Source organism: Eleutherodactylus coqui, chromosome 13 (genome assembly GCF_035609145.1).
Source record: "Eleutherodactylus coqui strain aEleCoq1 chromosome 13, aEleCoq1.hap1, whole genome shotgun sequence".
NCBI lineage: Eukaryota > Metazoa > Chordata > Amphibia > Anura > Eleutherodactylidae > Eleutherodactylus > Eleutherodactylus coqui.
Window position 1 is genome coordinate 71,959,730 of NC_089849.1, and position 23,904 is coordinate 71,983,633.

At 43.7% G+C, this 23,904-nt stretch overlaps 1 protein-coding gene across 1 annotated transcript in view; it reads left to right on the plus strand.

The window, feature by feature from the left end:
• The window catches only part of MYCBPAP (MYCBP associated protein), a 59,964-nt gene extending 37,516 nt beyond the window's left edge, over positions 1-22,448 (plus strand). The window contains 5 exon segments of the mRNA XM_066586084.1: positions 8,072-8,187; positions 12,807-12,946; positions 20,106-20,294; positions 22,243-22,309; positions 22,312-22,448. Coding sequence (XP_066442181.1) covers positions 8,072-8,187; positions 12,807-12,946; positions 20,106-20,294; positions 22,243-22,309; positions 22,312-22,394 — 595 coding nt within the window. The 3' untranslated portion in view covers positions 22,395-22,448.
• Positions 22,449-23,904: the final 1,456 nt, after the last annotated feature.

Here is a 23,904-nt window from a genome sequence, read left to right on the forward strand (position 1 = left end):
ACAGTGGAAATTCCCGCGGCAAGTTCCACAGCATTTCCGCACCCAAAACAGAGTCAAAAAACCGCACCATCGGTGCGGATTTTGACTCAAAATCAGCAGCATACCTGCAGCTGACTTCAGAAAATACAGCACTCACCTCGGAAGTCTTTGTCAGCGCACGCCTTCATCCGGTGACCTATACTGCCCGCAGGGTTTCTGGTACGGTGATGGCACTTCCGTATCACCTGATCAGTGGCGCTGCGCTCACTAAAGGTCGCTGGGTACCAGATGAAGAAGTGCGCTGACAGCCAAAGACTTTGGAGGTGAGTACTGTACTTTTTGAAGTCAGCTGCGGGTAGGCTGCTGATTTTAAGCCAACATCCGCACCAATGATGTGTATTTTGACTCTCTTTTGGATACAGAATTTGCCAGTGAATTTTCGTTGCAGACATTTGCACACCGTGTAAACATACCCTAAAGAAATCTTCCCAAGTGCAGCTGATATGTAAAGAGAACTTAAGAGGGGGATGCAGATCTAAACCAGCACTGATTACCTTTCATTCTCAGGATCCGTGGGGGGCTCAGAGATCCACCTAAAAACCTCTAAGGAAATGCTTCAGTGTAAATTCATGTTACCCGTGTAGAATTGGAAAATCAGTGTCCTATACAGTTCATCATTTTCATTCACTTGCAGGGAGCATACTCTAGTTATTACAGTATGAGTCAGAGTAGGATTAGACGTGGATTACTGCAGCACGTTAGGCTGCTTTCACACCTGCATTAGGGCTTCCCGTCTCAATTCCAGCTCTCTGTTCCATTTTTGAAACAGAAAAACTGAATTAAGCATTTTTTTTTTTCTTTTTTGCTCCCTTTCCGTTATGTTTCCGTTTTTTGTAATGGAACAAATAGCACCGCAGACTTAAAAAAGAAATGGAAGCATAACGTAAAGGAAGCAAACTGAAAGCTTTGCCTTTTTTAAACCCATTGAAATGAATGGAGAGAAAAATAGAAAAGTTTAATTCTACTTTAATTACGTTTTTCTGCTCAAAAAACAGAATAGACACCCTGAATTGAGATTGAAAGGCCTAATGCAGGTGTGAAAGCAGTGTAACTTTTGCTTTGTAGAGACAGTGTGAAATGGCTAAAGTAACTTGAATATCCAGACAAGGAGTTATAAGCTGTCGGTGCCTGTAGAGTGAACTTGCTCGTTAACCCTTTCCAGTCCAATTTGTATCCTGGATTTCCTAGGGGGCTTACTCTTTTTCTGCTGTTATACAACAGCACTATATGCTGGCTAAACCCAGTACTGCATGAGGTGACACGTTGGATAGGCTCCGACAGCAAAGAGGCTGGCAATATACAGTAAGAGAACCCCGACGGACGTCTTCCAACATCGGAGCTGTACAGCCTTAAATCATAATGTATTCAGAGGTCAGACAGTGGATTGGAAAGGGTTAATAAAGTCCTGTGATCACAGCAGCATCAGCATTGATGCAAGCAAGCAGTTTCTGCAGTATAAGATCAGTGAGGGTCGAGTTAAAGTGTGACAAGTGTAATGAGAGCTCTCAGGCTTGTAGAAGCAGTGACTGGGCTATAGTTTAACCCCTTAGTGACGAAGCCTGTTTGCGCCTTAGTGACGGAGCCAAATTTTGGAAATCTGACATGCGTCGTTCAACGTAGCATAACTCCGTAAAGGCTTTACACATCCAAGTGATTCTGACATTGTTTTTTCGCCACATGTTGTACTTCATTTTGGTTGTAAAAAGAGACCGATATAATTTGTGTATATTTATTAAAAGTACCAATATTGGAAAAATTTTGAAAAAATTGTCATTTTTTTTCACATTTTCAACTGTAATATCTCAAATATGTCTAAACATACTGTACAAATTTTTGATAAGATATATATTTCCATCTGTTTACTTTATTCTGAATGCACACCTTGCAAAACTTTTGTGTTTTTTTTAACCATTTATAGGGCGTACAAATTTAACATTACTTTTCAGCATTTTGAGGAACACTTTGCTTTCCTGCACCAAGCCAAGTTTGCAAAGGCTCATGAGTGTCAGAATAATAGATACCCCCCCCAAATGACCCCATTTTAAAAACTACACCCCTTAATGTATTCACTGAGGGGTGTCGTGAGTATTTTGACCCTACCAGTTTTTTTCAGGAATTAATTCAATTTAGAGGAGAAAAACTAAAATTTCATATTTTTGCAAATATGTCATTTTAAAGACATTTTTTTTCCTATAGTGCCCATGAAAATGAGGATTTACACCCCAAAATGGATACCCCCTTTTCTCCCGTGTTTAGAAACATACCCATTGTGGCCCTAATCTTATGTCTGGATGCACAACGGGACCCAAAATGAAAGAAGCAGTCGGTGTCTTTCAGAACATAAATTTTGCTTGAAGGCGTTTTAGGCCCATAGCACTTTTGTAGAGCTCTTGAGCAGCCAAAACCAAAGAGAACCCCCACAAGTGACCCCATTTTGAAAACTAGACCCCTTAATGATTTTATCTAGGGGTGTACTGCCCATTTTGACCTCACAGTTTTTGAATGAATTCAAGCAAAGCAAAAGGAAAAAAATGTGATTTTCGTTTTTTTGGCAATTCTGTCGTTTTAAAAACTGCTTTTTTTGTACAGCACACACATGAATGAAGACTTGCACCCCAAAATGGATACCCCTGTTTGTCCCGTGTTCAGAGACATACCCATTGTGGCCCTAATCTTTTGTCTGGATGCACAATGTGGCGCAAAATGAAAGAAGTAGTCGGTGGCTTTCAGAACAGAAATTTAGCATGAAAGTGATTTAGGCCCCATTGCCCACTTGTAGAGCCCTTGAGCGGCCAAAACGACAGAGAACCCCCACAAATGACCCCATTTTGAAAACTAGACCCCTTAACGAATTCATCTAGGGGTGTACTGTGTATTTTTACCCTACAATTTTTGAATAAATCTAAGCAAAGCAGTAGGAAAAAAATCACAATTTTTATTTTTTTGGCAGTTGTGTCAATTTAAAAACAGGTTTTTTTGTACAATGTACATAGGAATGAAGACTTTCACCCCCAAATGGATACCCCTGTTTGTCCTGTGTTCAGATACATACCCCTTGTGGCCCTAATCTACTTAAAGGACATATGGCTAGGCCTATAATGGAAGGAGCACCCGTTTCATTTCAGGGTACAACGGAATAAATTCCAGGCCCCATCGCCCACTTATAGAGCCATTGAGCGTCCAAAACGATAAGGAACCCCCTCAAATGACCCCATTTAAAAAACTAGACCCCTTAATGAATTCATCTAGGGGTGTATTGTGTATTTTGACCCCACAGTGTTTGAATAAATCTAAGCAAAGCAGAAGGAAAAAATTACGATTTTCTTTTTTTTGGCAATTTTGTCAATTTAAAAACTGGTTTTTTTTGTACAGTGTACATAGGAATGAAGACTTGCACCCCCAAATGGATACCCCCGTTTGTCCCGTGTTCAAAAACATACCCATCGTGGCCCTAATCTACTTATAGGACACATGGTTAGGCCCATAATGGAGGGAACAGCCGTTGGATTGCAGGGCACAACTGAATAAATCCCAGGCCCCATTGTTCATTTGTACGGAATAAAAATTGACTCCCTAAAAATATCCCCCCCCCCCTTCCCGCCCCACACACACACACACCCCTAGCCCTCCGCGCCCTTTTCGGCGTTCCCCAAATCTTAGATAAAAGTAATAATGTGAACTGTGTGGTATTTCCGAAGACAGGGGTAATTACAGAGGCTGGTTGGGATGGGCACATGGGGCAATAAAACCGGGTATCTCCTCCCCTCTCCTCATGCTTTTTTGGGGGTATTTCGTGACCTCAGCAGCGGGGATGGGGTGTAAAAAGTGGCGCTCTGTGAGTCTCCGTAAGCTTGCTGAGGTGCGGCGGTCTCGCACAGAAGGCGCTCAACAAGGTGCTCCTGGAACTGCAGGAAGGTGAGCGTTCCCGGGGCTTCTTGTAAAATACGTATTACAGGTAGCGGTCTGAATAACGCCGGGCTCACGCAGCCGTAGGTGGGATCCGCTTGCGGAGGCCCGCAGCGGGTCCCAGCTGTGATCCCGGCTGTGACCCTGCGTACGGCCGCGTAATGTACTGCGCATAACTGCGTACTCACACAGGCGGTCATGCGCAGTACCTTTTTTTTGTTTGTATTTCCCGCACCGTCGCTTAGCGATGACGCGGGTACCCGCAGCCCGTATACAAGGTAGTTGCGTATGGGCTGCGGGTATATCTGCGACCACGGAGTGTTAAGGACCGCTTGGCGGCCACGTAACCTTTCAAGTCTTGAGGTTCAAATTAGTTCGTACCTGGATGCATCAGGGAGGCCAAAAACTATATGATTTATAGTTATTAGTTCCCACAGATACGTAGAGTTGAGCCGCGGCAGATATACAGCTCACTCTGCTTAAGGCGTGCGTACTCTGAGCGTTTATTGACTTGGTATAGTTCTAATACAGGAAAGGAATACGTCATTAGTCATGGGGTTAATCTTATTGGGTTAGAAAAACATTAAGAATCATATATTGTTCAGCAATCAGCGTAGTGAGAATATATCTGTTATGTTCTCAAGTGTCTGTTTCTCCCAGCGTTTATCTGGTCCTCCCTTGTATTCACTTTGTGATTTAGGTGGCTGTAGTACAGTCAGTTCCTTTGTCCAAGTCTCCGAATGGAGGCGTGGGAGGGTTTCTTCTGATAAGAACTGTATCCAGACTTGTTTCACTACACACAAGCTTATTTACATCTTATAATGCTCCATTTTGTATCTAGCGGCCATTTTGAGACAGATTCTTTCATATTATGAGCCTGTACTTTCTCAGGAGCACAATAGGCTCTATGTTGCAGATATGCGCGCTAAAATAGAACGTGCTGCGTTCTCTTTTCTTCGAGTGGATTACACAATTCCGACCCGCTAATGTGAGCGGAATTGTGTAATCCAATGCGATTGATCTGCGTATTACCGCGGATCAGACGCATGCGGAATCCGTAATTCCTATCCGGTCATGTGAGACCGGCCTAAGGTAGATCGCTACCTTTTTATCATGTGACCGGGGACCGCTCAACGAGGCCACCCGTCACTGCTCCGGGCTCTCGGCGACCATTGGTCGCTGAGAGCAAGGAGATTTTACGTTTCCTGGGCTCCCCGACTCCTGCGCATGTGTCCGGTGTTTTGCCGGCGGTCGCATGCCCAGGATCCGGGAAAGTTCACGGGAGAAGATCGCATCGGGGTGAAAATACGGAGGCCTCCGGTAAAAAGTTTCATCTCCTCTCACCGATCGCATCGGTGAGGGGAGATGAAGCGTCACCTTTTTTTTACTTTTACGTGTTCGCCATTATCCATTGGATAACGGCGAACACGTGACGAGGAACCGCTCAGCGTGGCCCCCTGTGAAATCTTCAGGCTCTCAGCTAAGTTTTGTAGCCAGGAGCAGGGAGATTTTCAATTATCCTGGCAATCCACGGTTTTTGCGCATGCGTCTGCCATTTTGGCGACGGGCACGTGCGCAGAAGCTGGGGTAAGGTCCGCGGATAAATCCGCGGGCCTTAGGTACGTCATTTCATCCTACCTCATGGATATGATCCGTGGGGGGAGATGAAACGCCAGCTTTTTTAACTTTTTTTAAAACTTTTTTTAAACTTTTTTTTTTTTTTACTTTGACACTTTTTTTGTTCACTTTTTACAGTTTTTTTTTAAAACTTTACATGATCACTGTCATCCATTGGATAACAGTGATCATGTCCCCGGTATAATCTCTCTGCTCCAGGCTACACATGGCAGCCAAGAGCAGAGGGATTTTAAATTTCCCGGGGCTCGAGCCCGTCTGCGCACGAGCCCGATGTCAATCATCGGGTGCGCATGCGCAGACGTGGATTCGGGTCCCGGGACATCGGGGAAGACTTAGGTAAGTATTTTCACCTGCCCTCATGGATCCGATCCATGAGGGGAGGTGAAACGGACTTTTTAAACTTTTTCGCGATCGCCGCTATCCAATGCATAGCGGCGATCGCGTGCCCGGGGACCGCTCACAGCAGTCCCCGGTAACACTCCTGGTTCCCGGCTACCTTTAGGAGCCGGGAGCCAGGAGATTTAAAATTTGCCGGGGGCACCCGGGCTTCTGCGCATGCGCCTGACGTCATTGGCTGGCGCGCATGCACAGAAGACCGCCGGCGGGTCCGGGAGGACCCGATCTCCGGGGGACACTGGGGACAAGCCGCGTGATTTTTTTCAGCTGCTCTGATAGATCCGATCCATCAGGCCAGCTGAATCTTTACTTTTTTTCACGGTTTTATTTACTTTTTTGCGATCGGCGCTATGCATTGGATAGCGCCGATCGCAATGCCGGTGGGGTCTGCCCGCATCCTGGGATGACAGCTCCATGCTGTCGGCTACCTGCGGGCACCGACAGCATGAAGCTGTCACGTCCTCAGGCAATTGGGCATCAATCTAAAGAGGATGCATAAAACTACGTCCTCTAGGATTAAAGCCCACTTTCTGAGGACGTAGTTTCCCGATGGGGCAGTCGTTAAGGGGTTAATTCTACATGTAACATAGTATACATTGATCACAGTTAGTGAATTTGGAGGAAAAAAAGAGGTCTGGTACAAATGTGCCGTACATGTAAAGTGTAACAGTTTTATTTTTCATTGGCGGTGTGCTCTGAAGGACACTAATAAATAATGGCAAAGGTAATGAAACAATTTATTGTATAGTTGTATACAATGTAAGCTGAACAGCTGTATGCTAGATCAGGAATAGGCATGAGGACAAACAAATACAGATGACTTTTTTTGGTAGCACAGCCCCTTGTTCTTATGGGGGATGTGCTGCTGACAACTGACGATTTTTATGGTGGCATATATAATCGGCCAATGAACAAGCATGTGATCGTTTGTCAGCTGATTGGGTGCATATTTACATGGCTTGTTGATCGGCCAAAGAAATTTTAGAGTGAACATTAGTGCCAGATCATCAGTCCAGGTAAAAGAGGTCTTAACCGATTCACATTCTACCTGGATCCTTTATGTGATCTAATAGATCATGATAGATGGGCTGTTGATCTGTGGGTTAAATAATCACATGATGTAGTTTGGTGATGTCACATCTGCGTTGGAAACTCTGGCTAGAGATTCTGTCATAGATCCAGCTCCAAATACCGGAGGAAAAAGTGCTGCATGCAGCACTGTTTCTTCCGTCCAACAGGCGGGCAGCTTGGTGGAAAGCCGACGGACCCCATCAAAGTCAATGGGGTCCGTCCAGTGTTATCTGGTTTCATCCAGAGATTGAACCATTTGGCTGCTGGGATTCCCCCTTTACTGCTCCCTGAACACTGCAGGAAAGCGGAATCCTCAATGCATATGTGAACCCACCCTTAGTCCAAAGTATACACCATTTACTTATATAGAGACTCAATACTGATCTTCTCCTTCTGATAACCTGGCAGGGGTGTTACCAATTTTATCATTGGAAAGGGGGTCACAATTTGGTAAGTTAAATATATTGAATCTTTAAGGCTGAAAGTAGATATGCAGTTTATGATGCAGTCTTTTTAGCCTAACGTATGTGTGGATACGCGTTGGGTGAAAAAAAAAAGTTGCATCAAAACTTTCATGAATGAAAGTGGGACGAATTAGCCCCGCCCCCTACCCGCCTCTCCCCATTGCAAATAGTGCAGAGGGGCGGAGAGGGGGCGGGAGCTCAGTTCCTGCTCCTGGCTCTTCCATCCTCCCCCCCCCCCCCCCCCCTGCACATGAGGACAACGTATATCGGCTCGGCGTGAAAACCGAGCCGATATACGTTCGTTTGAATGCAGCCTCAGAGTATGTTTTCGCCTGGCAAATTTGTTGCAGCCATTTCCATAACCGAAAATCTGTTCCATACATATGTATGGGGTTGTTCCCGCACCATGTGCAAACCCATTCAGATCTGTGGAGGGAGTATAAATCAGTAACAATAGGTCAATCAAGTTAAACCTTTACAATAAACAAGGACTGGAGGAGTCTGCGGTTTTCATCTAGTTACATTACTTCTGAGAGTATCTTGATGTTTGTCCTTAGTTTGCAGCTCTGGCGTGAAGCCATCGATGAGCTTGTAGAACGCTCCATTGAGCTGCGATCTGTACTGGGAATGCCAGATAAGGATATGACAGCGGAATTTATCATTGCGGACTCAGGTATGTGACTCATTCATGTTCTTTATTGAGATATCAGTTAAATGAGGATTAAATGGCCAATATTATACTTAATTATAATAGTTTTAGCCTCTGTTCACATCTGCGTCATGGTTCCTGTTTATAACAGAAGCCACGAGGCAGTGCAACATCATCACACTGCGTACACCAATGACGACACCATTGGGTTATAGAGCAGTCTTTGTGGACGTGTTGTCATTTTGACAGGAAGATGAATGCTGCTTGCTATAGGAGTGCAGAGGTAGCCGTCGCTGCTGGGCCCTGATGCCTTACTGGGGTCATCTATCACATATGATGACACCAGTATTATGTGGCACATGGAAGGTAGGGGGCCCTGTTCCAGATTTTACATTGGGACACAAGAGCTTCTAGTTACGCCTCTGTGTATGCTGTGCTTCCCATCAAAGAGAACAAAATCTGCAATGAAGGATCCTAATAACCTCCAACGCAGATGTGAACAGAACCTTAATTTTATATTCTTTTCATTTATTTATTATTTACAATAATTTTATTTTTTTGATGGCATATCCTTAGGATGAGCCATAAGTAGTAGATCGGTGGGGGTTTGCTGCCCAGGACCCCTGCTGATCAGATGTTCCCCAGCTCGTACACTGAGCTATTTTCTGCAGGAAGCAGACAGCTCCGTTGTTACTGCAGTGGCTAGGCGAGGTATTACAGGTAAAGTTTACAGTCACGGCAGTGCCTGCAATACCAAGTCTCTCCACTGCAGTAAGAACGAAACCATCTGGTTCCTGCAGAAATCGCTTGATGCATTAGCACACTTACCCAATAAAAAGCTGATCGGTGGGGCCCAAGGAGGCGAACCACCACTAATCTACTACTGATGACCTATCATGCAGATTCATGCACATGAGCAATTTTTTTTCCTTGCATCATCGCTGCGTCACCTTGAAACGTGCACGTTGGCAAGCGTGATATCACAATCGCCCATGTGAATAAGCCCTTAGCTTAGAGATTCCTATACAAATTCCAAGTACATATTAAATCAGACCATGCAAGGAATTCTGCTATGCATTTTCTCATGAGCTTTACTATAAAGTAGACTCCAAAATACGACATAAGGGAAGGCCAGGACAGGACATAAGGCAACGCATAACACGGCATCTGTTACACTGCCCTCTGCAATCACAGCAGTCTACTGTATGCTTAGTGGCAGAATGGATGTGTATTAGAACGCTTCTCACAAATCCAGCCTCTAGTGGTGCATCTCATTAGTAGAGTACAGTATAATATAGAACATTAGTGCAGCAACTTTTTAGTTCCTACCCCTTTTTAAATTTTTTTTTTCTCCAACAATATCTAACATTTCGAAAAAATCTATTGGCTCTGGGTACAACAATAATAAAAACCAGTCGTCAAGAATGATATCATATGGGTAAAGCATAAACTGCAAACGAACCCTATCTACATCTAATAACTAACTTGTTCATATAACCTTTATGGTACCATGTAAAGGTATACATAGTTTTCTTGGCAGACTGTTTATCCGGGGTGGTTTGCTATTGCCTTCCCCAGTCATTTTTTCTACCCCCAAGCAAGCTGGGTGCTCATTTTGGAATGAGGATGGAAGGCTGAGTCAACTTTGAGTTGACTACCATAGATGAGCAAGTATACTCGCCAAAGGCAATTGTTCGAGTGAGCATTGCCTTTAGCGAGTATCTCCCCCGCTCGAGACTGCAGGTTCGGGTGCCGGCAGCAGGCACGGAGCTGCGGGGGAGAGCGGGGCGGAACGGAGGGGAGATCTCTCTCTCTCTCCCCCCCCCCCCCGCTCCCTCCTGCTGATAGCCGCTACTCACGGCTCCCCCGCGCCGGCACCTGAACCTGCAGTCTCGAGCGGGGAGATACTCGCTAAAGGCAATTGCCTTTAGCGAGTATAATCGCTCATCTCTATTGACTACCCAAGCGGGGATTGAACCTGCAACCTTAAGGTTGTGAGCGAGAGCTTCGGGGCTTAGGACTGTATTTCTGCTGCCTTAACACTCTGCGCCACTTTCTTAGAGACAGTGCATATTTTCCTTGTCGTAGGGTCAACACCAGGTTGACTGATGATAATCTGCAATTCCATCCATTAATGATATTTATACTGCACAACTCATGGCATGAGCCGAAGTAATGCAGGTAATCTAGTAAAGCTTCATGTTTTTACATGGGGGCAGGCAATGTCAAACTGAGGTTTCTCAGAGCCGCCAGAATGAACGATGATGATGATGTACCTCCATCGTAAACTTTGTTATTATGATTGCATACATGGGACTCAACCTCAATAAGATCAAATAGGGCATTTGTGGTTCAGCTCATAAGTCCACCCAACCGCAATTCATAGATCTATGTCAGAAGTACTAGAAACCCATCACAGGGAATATTCCCATTAGTCGTTTCTGTAGGATAGATTTGTGTAGTGTGTGTGTGTATATATATTTATACTTTCCCTTTCATTGGTATATTAATGACCTTGGCATCTGCTGTTTATGTAGCCTGGCACAGCTCTTGGGCACAGATCCATTAGTTCTGTTTTTTTTTTTTTTTTTAATTATTAACTCTTATGCGAGATGGCAGAAGTTTAGTCATCTTTGCCGAAATCCTACCTGAAGAGACAGGTATACACGTAGCTAGGCGGTGCTGGAAAGAGAAGAATGAGTTTGTTTTAATTAATTAATTAATCTGTAGGTTAGATGTTTCTTAGTTCCTTCCCCACATGGCTCGTGTTATATAAGTCTATTCTGGTATTCAGCCACACATCAACTGCTTTCCTGTCATTTATATCAGTTAATATTAATTCCATGCTTTGTTCACCAAGACGGTTCACGTGAGCAATTAAAGCCGTGCATGATCAATGTGATTCATCAGATGGGCAGGGCAGTCATGGCTCCCAACATGTAGGCGGTATATAGCATTGTCATTAACCACAACTCTAAAAAAAAAAAAAATATTGACACCTACCATTTGGGTAATTGATTTCCATGTTACTGGAAACCACCTAAGAGATTCAGTCTATAAGATATCTTCCTTTTTGAACTCCGTTACGCCTCTAGTGCCACACCACATACGTTTTGGAAAGTCCTCTGACTTAATAATGAGGAGAAAGATTGCTAAGATAATCAATTTGTTAGCTGATCTATTTAATCCTGAAGACCATTTTCAAATAGAAGACAAGTGCCATGAGCCCAGCTTCTCTAATCCCTGGCAATCGCCTTTGATTATTAGAGGAAACTGTATCAACTTAAAGGCTATGGAAGCCTTTGTGCATGAAAAATCAACACAGACATATCTAAGTTCCTGCAGAAAAAAAGTGATGCACTTAGCTGTGTTTTTGCATTTAGTTTTCATTCTCATGCATTTAAAAAGCCTCATATTTGGTTTGCAGATTCTCGTACATTCAAGTTTCTGCCTAGCAGGCATTCCCAGCACTAATCTGCTGGTTTCTTGAGATCAAGCACAAGCTCAGCTCCCCCTCCTCTCATCTGATTCAGATGCTTTGTAGCCATGCCCACTCCATACTACACAGCTATCTCTCCTTCTATGCCATCCTCTGAGTAGCTGCTGGTCCATTCACATCCACTGATAAGAGCAAAATGCTTACTGGGAGTCAATTACGGCCCTCTGTAATGGTAGCTTTCTCTGCTTTCTATCCTCCTGATCTCCTTCACCATTCCCAGTACTGTCATACTATGTATGATAATACATACATAATATATATATTATGTCATAATATAGCTATGTAATAGCTCAGTTGAAAGGCAGTGGATGCACCTTCACAACAGGGAAGCAGGCTAGGGTAGGAGCTGTACGTTTACTGGGACTGACAGAATTTGCTAGTCTTCCAGTCTACAGAGCCTTGGAAAACAATACAAGTATAGAAACTAAACAATCAGAATATTTTTTTTAATGAAAACCATTTACAAAAAGTCTTAATTTCCAAAAACATATTGATTATTATATTTAAATAATGGCAATATATGTAATATATAGTATGAACAGTCTGGGACCATTCTATCACATTTAAATATAGTAGTAGGGAATATGAACAAGGGTTGTCAATGTGAACAATCCCCCCCCCCCTCCCTATAACACAATGGAAGGCGTTGGGCATTAGAGTGGTTTTCCTGTAATGGCCATTTGTCACTTATCCACAAGATAGGTGATAAATGTCTGATCACTAGAGACCCCCATGATCTGTAGAATGGGGTCCGTAAGCCCCTTCGTGCTCTTCACTACACGACCAGGAGTTTAAACGGAGTGGCGGTCTAGTTTGTGCTCTATTCAAAATCCGACATGGATCCGACAAGTAAAGCCCTTGTGAACATGTCCAAAGAGAATAAGAAATACTGTAGAAACGAAGGACTTACCCCTCCTTCCTTCTGGATCCATTTCTGGCTTTGCTCAAAAACTTCCACAAAAACCTGTGTATGAAGCCTAAATCTGTTTTTGAAAGAAAGTGACTTTGATTAAAAAGGTCAAAAATAAAAAGTGTAAAAATAAAAAAATTTTTAAAAAAAAATCGGTTGCCGTGTAGCTGGATATGATTAAACATGTAACATTTTAGAAACCTACTGTAAAATTCCTAAACGCCTTGTTTTTAGCATTGGATCAAAAGTGTGTAAAAGGCAGCAAAGAAGATAAGAGAGCAGGAGGTGTGAAGGAAGATAAAAGGATGTCTGGTGCAAAGGAAAAAGATGAGAAAAAGGCTGGGAGGACAGTAAAGGACAAACCAGAGAAAGAGGTACGCTGCCAGCTACACTTAGTACAGTAGTCACATATTTGTCTTTCGGGGCTTAAATGGTAAATATCTGTAGATCTGCACTAGTGTTACAATTATTTTCATTTTGTAACTGATAGACTTGCTTTCTGTGATGTATGATGATTTCCCCTCTTCCTGGAGTAGCCCCCCATACTGAGAAGAACAAATACATAGCTTCTGATGAACTGGTTTAGAATTAAAGGGAACCCGTTACACTGAACATGTAATGCGGTCTGCGGGCAGCATACTATAAGGCCACCTGCACACGAGCGGGTCGGATCCGGCAGCGAGAATTCTCGCCACGGGACCCGACCCGAGAGCCTGCAGGGACGAGCGCGTACTCTCCCGCGCCTGGCGGCCCCAGCTCTTTCACGTGCCGGCTGCGGCGCAGCCGGCGCATAGGCAGACCGGAGCCGGCGGCCGGGTGAGTGCGTGCCCCGCACAAAAATAGGACATGCCGTGGTTAGTTTGCCGCGCGAGATTTCGCGCGGCCAAACCGCGGCCGTCTGCATAGGAGTGCGTATTGTAATGCACTCCTATGCAGACTTTCAGCGGCGGAAATCCCGCGGGAAATCATTTTCGCCCGTGTGCAGGCGGCTTGGTATGGTCACACACACTGGATATTGGGTGGAAGTTAAAAAGCACACCATTGTTGTGGATTTTGGTGCAGATCCACAAGAGACCTCAGAGACCTTTGCATTAAATGGGTGATACCAGCTGCAGATTCACACTAAAATGTGCAATGGTGAAGATTTTGATGCGATTTCTGACACTGGTTTTTGTGCGGATTTTCCACTGCAGATAATCTGCACCATTTTCGTTGTGTGAACGTACCCTAAAACAGGCGGAGTTGAGCAGATTGTTATATAGTTTTGTCGGAAAAGATTGAGCATAACTGTAGCGTTTGCATCACAGAAGGGGAAATAAAAAATTAAAAGCAATCACAGAAAGTGGCCGTTACTTACTGGGTGAGGAGTGCATATAGATGCATCCTCCTCTCACCATGCAGGTAGCTGACTGCCAAATGGAGGAGCCAATAACACCTGACAACCACTCACACTGCCTCCTGATAATGAGGGGGGTGGATGCTTGGTGTACACTCCCACACATAGTGGATACAGGGTGCCAGACCATTCTGATATATGTAGTTCACCATGCAGACCAGCAACCTATTAATGACGCCATGATAATTCGGTGGGTTGCCCTGCATTTCCTTCAGTGAACCACATTGGTACTGCCACCCTGGGCTCCCCCTGGAGTCTTAAAGCCACGCTGCATGTGAATGATAAATAGTAAATGCAAGGCATTGGTTGGATGTTGGCCAAGATACATGAGCCCACTAACCACTTCACGGTTCCTTGCGTTGTAGTGGGTCCCTACACTAATATAATGCGTCACAGAAGGGGAAATAAAAAATTAAAAACAATCACAGAAAATGGCCGTTACTTACTGGGTGAGGAGTGCATATAGATGCATCCTCCTCTCACCATGCAGGTAGCTAACTGTAGCGTTTATTGTATTTTTATTTTCATTTGTTCTGGGCTTGGGAGTCCAGTGGGAGGTCCTGTCACTGACTGACAGCTACGGTATCTCTGTATCTACACTTCTAGAAGGAAGGCTGTCAATCATTGCTTAAAGGGCTTTTTCTAGCAACTGAGCCCATTTTAAAATGAGAAAAATAGATAATATTCCCCTCTCCTCAGACTCATGAAGCAGAGCTGAGTAGTTCACATTGACTATGCGACGATTTCTGGGTAGAACTATCTATTCATCACCCTAGCTTTTCCTGCTCTATAACACACCACTCACACTAAATTATCAATGTGATAGGTTCCCTTTAAAGTAGTACTAGTAACTATTAGGAAATTCTAGTAGCAGTGTTTCTGGTGATGCAATGCGGCACTTACTAATATAAAATAATAAAAGGAATTGGAATTGGTCACAGGTCCTAAACCAGTAGAGTCAGACAGCAACCGTGTACTTATAGGACCTGTGATGATGTGACCATCATGTGATCAGTCACTGTGGCTCTGAGCTCTGCCCCTGATCACATGATGGTGACATCATCACAGGTGTTAAACCAGCAGAGCTGAACAGCAGCCCTGTGCTTACAGGACCTGTGATGGTCATTATGTGATGAGTCACTAGGGGCACTGAGCTCCGCCCCTGATCACATGACTGTGATGTCATCAAAGGTGCTAAACCAGCAGATCCAGACATTAGCTGTGTGGGGCCCCAGTGACTGATCACTGAACACATGAAAGCCCTCATTCAGTACACAGGTATGAAGGACCTGTGATGACGTCACCGTCACGTGATATGGGGCGTAGCTCAGAGGCCCGTTGACTGCTTACATGACGGTGACATCATCACATGTAACTCACTCACGGATAGGTGGCCGTTAGTATTTTGATAGTAGGGTTTAAAAGAAAGATGTACATCTATCCACTTCAGCCTATTATCCTGCAGTGTTGATCCAGAGTAAGGCAAAAAAACATGAGGTAGAAGCCAATTTTTTTCACCTTAGTGGAAAAAAAAATCCTTCTTTTCTCCAAATCTGTCAATTAGAATAAATATCTGGAAGAAAAAAAAGATACAAAATGAAATGGGACAAATTGTTTTGAAGTGATTGATTCCATTTAAAGGGTTTTTTGAGTTATACAGTAAGTATATGATACAGAGAGCAGGAAAGGCTTAAAAATAAGAAACAAAGCCAGTCTCACCACCCCCATTGCCCCCGTCAGTCCAACCTCACTGTTTCCATCCTCCACACCATACTCTGTTTACTTTGGCTGCTGCAGTGACATTTTGTATATACACGTGACCACTGCAGCCAATCACTGGCCTCAGCATTTGTCAGCTGACTGGCTTGCTGGTTGGCTGCAGATCTCCCCATGTAAACAGTGAGCTATGCAGCTAACCAACAATAGCTGTATGGAGACGAATAATTGTATTAACGATCATGTGTCTCCATAGAGGAGACTCTCTGCCATGTGTCACTCATTCACTACCGTTCACAATCAACATGCTTGGCCAACTCTTCTTTCAAAAAAGTCTCAAATATACGGATGGTTAATGGATTGTGAGGTGCTAAAAAACTGTGTATAGCCTTGGCCCTCAATACAAAAGTTGGTATTGCTTTTAAAAAGGGGGTTGCTATGTTTTTTCATGAGTAACAAAATGGCTTTTCAATTGCATCTTTCTCCATACATTGCATAGACTGGAATGAGGGTGGGGGGCGTACACTGACTTGAGAGATAATGCAATATACAGGGGATGGACAAAAATATGGAAACCATGTACAAAATGCATGGAAATTTTAATCATTAGCACTGAGCTGCCCTTTTGACACCTACTTCGCTGAGGGCTTTCCCGCTAAATTTGTGTTTACTTCGCCTCCTGCCCTGCTCTGGGTGGCTTTGGAAGCAGCTGATAACAGCAGCTGAGTGGCTCAAACCCCTGACCAATGGAATCTTGTTGCTCAGGCAGATGTTCACTTCTGCAGCATCTGTGTCGTATTACCTCCACTTAAAATCGGTTTTGCATGTCTTATTGACATATGATTTATAAGCCCATGTAAGTTAAGCGCATTTCGTACTTGTAGCATCACTCAGTTCAGTGGATGCCATTGAAAAGCTCTCTTACTCTTCAAGAATTAGAGGACTAAATGTGAAAATAGGAGTCCAGAAAAGCCTTTTACGAGGTTGATATGAAAATGTAGGCTGTGAAAAATACATCAGCGCAATCTATCAGGCGCCTTATAAATAAATCAATAAGTCCGGAAATGTAACAGTATGTTCTTCAGTGACTTCCATGGCCGGGCATATTGCATGTGTCAATCCCTTTCCTGACATCATCTTTACATCATTCTACATTCTGCTTAATTACAGGGTATATAAATGTTTTGACAGCATGCAATTTTAATTTCAGAAGTCCCCACATCAGTCAGTTACGTGCTTCCAAATAGCACCTGAGTTACAGCGAGGATAAAAATACAGATCCTGGTTACATCATCTGAGGGGGATTCGTTATCCCTGGAACAGTTAGGGGGGATTGTATCATTTGCGTAACTCTTAAAGTCTGCTTTATGTTTAGCTGTTGCGGACTGTTCCTTTGAATGTTGCGCCAAATTTACCAAGTGTTCTCTGAATTTGTCACATTTGTCGTATGTTAAACAGCAGGGTAAAACCAGAAATTGACAAGCTTTTTAATTAGTCACAAGAATGTTGCGTGACTTGGGAATTGGCGCATGTTATAAAAAGTATAAGAAAAGCTTTTGGGGAAACAGAGGGGCAAGCAAGACACACCAGGAGAGCGGGATAGCGGGTGGTTTCATTGTGAGCACTGTGTCACCCAGCTTTTTGAGTGCTCATTGTTGCCAATCTGGGGGGAGGATAGAGAACAAGGCAGCTACAAGAGGCGTACAGCCTACAGCCGGGAGCGCTGCAGAATGGTCAGGAGCAGTGGCAGAGTGTCCTGGAGGAGGAGCTTCCAATCTCTGAATACTAATACTTTACCAGGAAGCCTCTAGTGATAGAACTATCCATATATAGATAGTTACCGTACACATATAGTTACATCACTGTTGTTTCCCCTGCATCACATGTTAAACTCAAGGCCAGCGAGTTGAGTCCGGCCCGCCAACTCATTATATGTGGCCCACCGGCCATGCAGCCTGACAGGCATTCTACACACCCAGCCTGCAGCTCCGTTCTGTTGGCGGCAGGGCAGAGTCTGTGACTGCTGATATTTTCACCCCCCTCTGTGCGCTTACCTATATGCAGTGCAGATACCAAGGGGAGAGGTCAGCGATCACAAACTCCGCACTGCTGCCATTGTACCGTTGCTGCAGGTTGGGTGCGTGGAATGCCTGTAGGAATGCTGCCTGGCCAGAGGCCAATAGGGGGATTGCTATTACTACAGGGACTACTTTAGGGGTAACTTATTACTACAGAAACCAATATAGGGGACACTATTACTCCTGTAGCCACTATGAGGGGTCACTGTCACTACTAGGGCCACTATGGGGAATCGCTATTATTACTATGCAGTCTTACAATTACAAGCGGCCCTTTGAAGGCAACTATGAGGCTGACGTGGCTTTTGATAGTTTGACAGTGCCCTACACGGATAGTTACATCACTGGGGTATCCACACACAGCATTGCACTAGGGGGTGGCAGCTTGAGGAGAGTCCAGATGTCTGTGGCAGCTGCTTTTGGTAGGTCCCCAGCCCCTTCTGAGTGCCATATAGGCATTTGTACATCTCCTCCATTCAGGGCACCTCCAGGCTGATTAACTATGTTCCCCTTTCTCTGCACAAATAAAGACTGTCCATCTCCGTTAGTTTACAATATCTCCGAGATGGAGTGAAGTTTTGGGAGAATTTGCAACTTTTACAAAAAATTGCAAATGCTAAGATTGCTCATGCCCTCCAAGACACACCCTCTTTTTTTGTCAAAATAGAAAAGTGGTGAGGACAATGCAAAAGCTAAAAGAAAAAAACAAAAAGCGCAAATGATTAATACATCTGACTTTACACATTTTAGACAGAAAATTGTTGCAGATTATGCCAAAAAAGTGACACAAGCAGGATGATAAATCCATGGCCAGCCTTACCTACGTTAGACCCATGGCTGGCTACCAGCTTGTAGTGGGGCTCCAGGTGGATGTTGCTTGGGGTGATCGCCCCCTCTTAAGCCTGCTCAGAAAAATGATTTTCGTCCTTCATACGGCTGTGTCTTGTGGAACCTCATTCTCCTGACTCTGTTTTATCCCGTGAGGCAGTTTACACACGGGCAACAAAATCGTGTGAGTTTTGTACGTTGCGAGACACACAAATACGAGCCATATTCTTTTGAATGGGGTCATACACATGAGTAATTTTTTTTTCCCCACATCATGGTGCGAGAAAGAAATCGTGGCATGTCCTATCATTGGGTGTTCCCTCGGAACACATTGCCCACTGTTGTCAATGGGGCCGTCGCAGCATCGCATCCAAGTGCGATGCGATGCTAAGTTTACCCATTGAAAACAATGAGAAATACTCTGCGCACCTCGCTCCTTCCCTTAAGTGATGCAAGGCGGTTTTAACACAAAATTGCTTCACATCCGCAGGGACATCGCATGCTGGTGAGCGTGATATCAGGCCGAGTTTTACGGCCCAATATCGCACTCGCCCCTGTGAAATTAATCTGATGGTTGAAGGTGACGTTTTCAGCCCATCAGCGCCACTACAACTCACTTGCTTAGTTCTGGTGCTGTATTTGGGTTATAAACTTGATTCTGGGGAAGTACCACTGCTTGGTTCAGGTACTGTATTTATGCATGGAGTTTGGTCAGTGCTGTATTTATGTTATGGTCTTGGTTCTGGTGCTATATTTAGGAGTTGCTATCTTTCTGCAGAAGCAGAATATAGCCAGTATATAATCAGTGCAACATATAATCTTTTTCTTATGACGCGGGGGAGCGGGGGCAAAAAAAACTCCTACACAGGGTGCAATATAGCTCAGTGCCGGTTCATCTATCAGTGACCCGCTCATCTGAATAAGGCCGTAGATGCGTATCAGCGGGACCTGCTAATTCTAGCTTGTCCAGCTGATCATCTAGCAAGTTTGGAGCCTCCTGACTCTCCCCCAACAGCTGATGTCAGGGTAGGATTGGTTGGATATTAGCTGCCTGACCTCCTTGTGCTCGGGCGCCTGGAGGAGCGTCTAGTATAGATATCTAGTCTCATTCCCAATGTTTTAAGCTGTTTGGAAAATCTGGTTTGCGTTACATTACAAAGTAGTCGATTAAGCATTAAAACAGATTTTCACATTTTCCAATTTAACGTTCATAAAACAGAAAAGGAATGAATCTTAACCCTTTGCAATCCAATTTTGGATTCAGGTTTTCCTAGGGTTTTTTTTTCTTTCTACCATTATACAATGCTGCCATCTGCTGGCTAGTGCCAGAACTGTGGTATGTGACATGCTGGAGAGGCCCCCAACAACAGAGCGGCCAGTAATATAAAGTAACAATACCCTGTCGGACGTCTTCCGACATCGGAGCTGTATAGCCTTCAATCACAATGTCTTTAGACGTCAGTCAGTGGATTGGAAAGGGTTAAATCCTAGAAATTATCTTTTTTCTTTAAATAGGAACGTCCAAGCAGTAGAAAATTGAAGGGCAAAGATGACAAGAAAGTATTGAAGGCATCAACCATCTCCAGAGAGAACAAGGACTTGGTGTCCTCAGCAGAAAGTGTGGACCTTACACCTCCAGAGTCTCGGCTCAGTCAAGTTGATCCAATTCTACAAGAAAAATATAAGGCAAATCTATATACTGTGGTATGTATTTGCTAAAATAGAGATTGCCCAATTACTATCAGACTGTGTAGGGATGCATTAGTTGTCAACTTATTCAGACGTTTCCAGGAGGACCAATGGAGGAATGGCACTGCACAGAGTTTTAGGAAAATATTCTTATTTCATGGGGAATACAAGTCTTTACTAAAAGAGATGTGTCTTCAGAGCTGGAAGATACTCTTTAGGGTCTTTGGCAGGTTAAGGCTGCCTGTCCACCGGCGGTGTGATATACCACCGTGGGAGCCGCCGCTGGGGAGCACTTTGTCATCACGATTTTCTGTGATGAACTTATCTATAATGATAGGTGAATCACGGCATGCCGTGATGTTTAGACGTGAGCAGAACGTGTACATCGGGCTGCGCTTCCCATAGTTATCCAAAGGAAAGCGCTTACTGCGTTACCCGTGTGCAGATTATCGCAGCGGGTAAAGCAGTGAAATATCAGCCGTGGACAGGAGGCCTAATGCATATTGATCCTTCTCGCCTAATGGGAACATGTCCATCTACTGCCCTTCAAGAACATAGGCCCAGATTTATTAGGTAAGGCATTTCCTACATGTCTTATTTATAAAGTGCAATACAGTAAGATGCTCCAAATTTATTAAAGGGGTTATCCCAAGATTGACTTGTATCAACTATCCAGAGGGTAGCTGATAGAAGTCTAATTAATGGGGGGTCTTATCGCTGAGATCCCCATTGATTTTGATAGCAGAGGATTCATGTCCCCCATTCCTCTTCACTGTAGCTTAAATCAGGTGGTGGTTGTGAATGCATGGGGCTACATCATTCATTTAAATGGAGGTGAAGGAAATCGCTGAGTGCTTGACAGCCCTTTTTGGCAGTCCCCTTAAAAATGGGACACTGCATGTTCTAACGTTGCATCATTCAAGCTTTCTGGTGGGTGCAGGGTGGAGGTAAGGGGAACACGAGACCCCTGTTCTTAGTATCAGTGAGTTTCTCAGCTCTGAGACCCCTATCAATCATACTTTCAGCACCTATTTTGTGGATAGGTGATAAAAGCTGATCTTGGGAATACCCCTTTAAGAGCATGCTTCTTTAAAAATTTGGTGCATCTTTTCTTAGTTCATGTGTCAGAAAATGAAATCCACAAAAAGAAACATTATTCCCCAGACCCACGTAAAAGCCTATCGCCAGTACCCTACTCTGCATTGATGAATTAGCGTCAGCTTTATTTTTTTTTATGTATATATTTTTATTTTATTCTGTAATTTTGTTTTACTTATGTAATTATTTTTTTTACTATCTGTCTCCTCCATGACATCATATAAGACCTCTAGGGGACATTTACGTGTTTTTTTTATTTTTTTTATTTGACACTTTTCTCCCTGTAGCTTGGGCATCCATAGGAGCCTCAGTTACAGGGAAAACATCCCCTGTAGTGACAATTCTCACTGGCAGAGCTTATTGGAGTCTGCTAGGACCCTGTAGCTCTGCTGTAGCAGGGAATGTTAGTGGTCACATGACTGCCATCTCGTGTAGTGGAAGAAACACTTTCACTTTTTAGTACATGGCGCTCATGGAGCGCTGTGTACTAAAGATAGGAGAAGGCAAAAGTCACACACGTGAGCGTAATGCGATACATTTTTGCTCCCATAGAGAATAACATGCGATTTGCACGCACATTTTTAATATATGAGAAAATTGCAAGTACAGTGATGCGAGTGTGATGCAATTTTGTCACACTTGTATTGCACTCGCATAAAAATGTTGCAAGTGTGATATTGATCCAGGTTTCTCGGAATGCACCCTAATGGTTTCTTCTCAACTGCAAGGTGCTACATAAAGTAACTTAGAAGGTAATGTTGGCTCATATGGAGCAACAGTAACAAATGGACAGACTGCTAGGGGCCAAACTATAGCACTCATTGGCCCTGTAAACCCTCGTTATAATTCATCACCTCTATTGCAGATGTATGGGATCCTGGAAGCAGTGGCTGAAAACCTGGTGCTCATTGCAGAAGACATGAAGTTTGGGGAGAACTCTCTAAAACGGTCAACCAAGACAAATCCCAAGGCTTTGAATATATTTTAAATTCTGCAGCAGATGCTCCACGTAATTGACTAATATATACTCCTTCATAAATCTGTATAATTAAAGTGCAGTATACCTTGTAATAGTTGTATATGGAGGCTGGTCATTTTTGTAGCATTTTCATGCTTTTGTACTTAAAGGAACACTAACATAGAAAATGCTCAGAAACAAATCCCAGCTCTTCCTCTCTTAATCTCTTTCTTTAATTTGATACTATTGCAATTCAAAGTGAGAAATGTATAAAGAAGTAATGTTCTCTAGGTATCGGCCATGTGCCTCCTCTTCCTCACTGTATAGCGCCTGGCAGGAGCTTCCCCCTCTGTCCTGTTTACAATAGGACATAAAGACTGGTAAGCTCAGCTTCTCTGTCATTGCCCGACCAAAAATGGAACAAGCCTGCAGAAAATTATTAGGATTGTTTCAGAAGTATACGGAAATAGTTGATCATTGGCAGAGACCCTGTGCCACAGACCTCCAATCAGCTGATCCTCAGGCCCGCTATCGGTGCAGCTGAGCTATATGTCCGCATTGAGGTTGAAAGCAGAAGTGTAATAGAAGGCATTGCTCCCATTGAAATCTATGGCAGAAATGCCTCCTATTTTACTTCTGTCTCCGTCTCGGCTGCAGTCACAGTAGGCCGGAGAATCAGCTGATTGCCGGGGATTCTGAGAGGCAGACCCCCACCGATCAACTATTGATGTCCTATGCTCAAGACAGGTCATCAATAGTAAATGCCAAGAAAAAGCCCTTTAATTAAATCAATTAGTGTCAAGTTTAAATATTGTAAAATGAAAGAATTAAGTAAAACCTCTACTAGCATTGACCTCTGCTAAGGCTGATTTCGAGTAAAGTTGATTTTTTTTTTTAGCGAGAATTTTGTCTCTAGTAACATTGGTTGCCTCTAATAATACCGGCGTGTGCCGACCCATGTGACCTTGCTGCTGAACCCACGTGATCTTCTGCTCGGCCTCTCCTCCTTCTACTCCTGCTGCTGCTAATGTAACCCACCCTTCTCCATAATCGGCGATGGGTAATACACTAGTACAGTACTGTACTATTGCACTCCAATGTAACAGCACAGAGAACACTGTGATAACACTGAGGACAGATGATGTAGTAGATGTGATCTGCAGTCATATGTAACATCACAGAGAACACAGTGATAATGCTGTGGACAGATAATGCTGCCACCTGCAGTCCCAAGTAATACCATAGAGAATACAGTGATAACACTGAGTACAGATGATGTACTGTAGTACAGCAAATATCACCTGCTGTCCTTTGTAACACACAGAGAACACAGTGATAATACTGAGGACAGATGATGTAGTAGATGTGTCCTGCAGTCCTATGTAACAGCACAGAGAACACACAGTAACATGTTAAAGGTTAATTTATTCTTTACAGCAGTCTTTTATATTAATTTATTATTGTTTTTGGTATTAAAGACCATATTTATTCTCCATTTAAATGTGGTTTAGTGCGTTTTTTGGAATGTCTAGAACGAACTAATTGGATTTACATTGATTCCTATGAAAA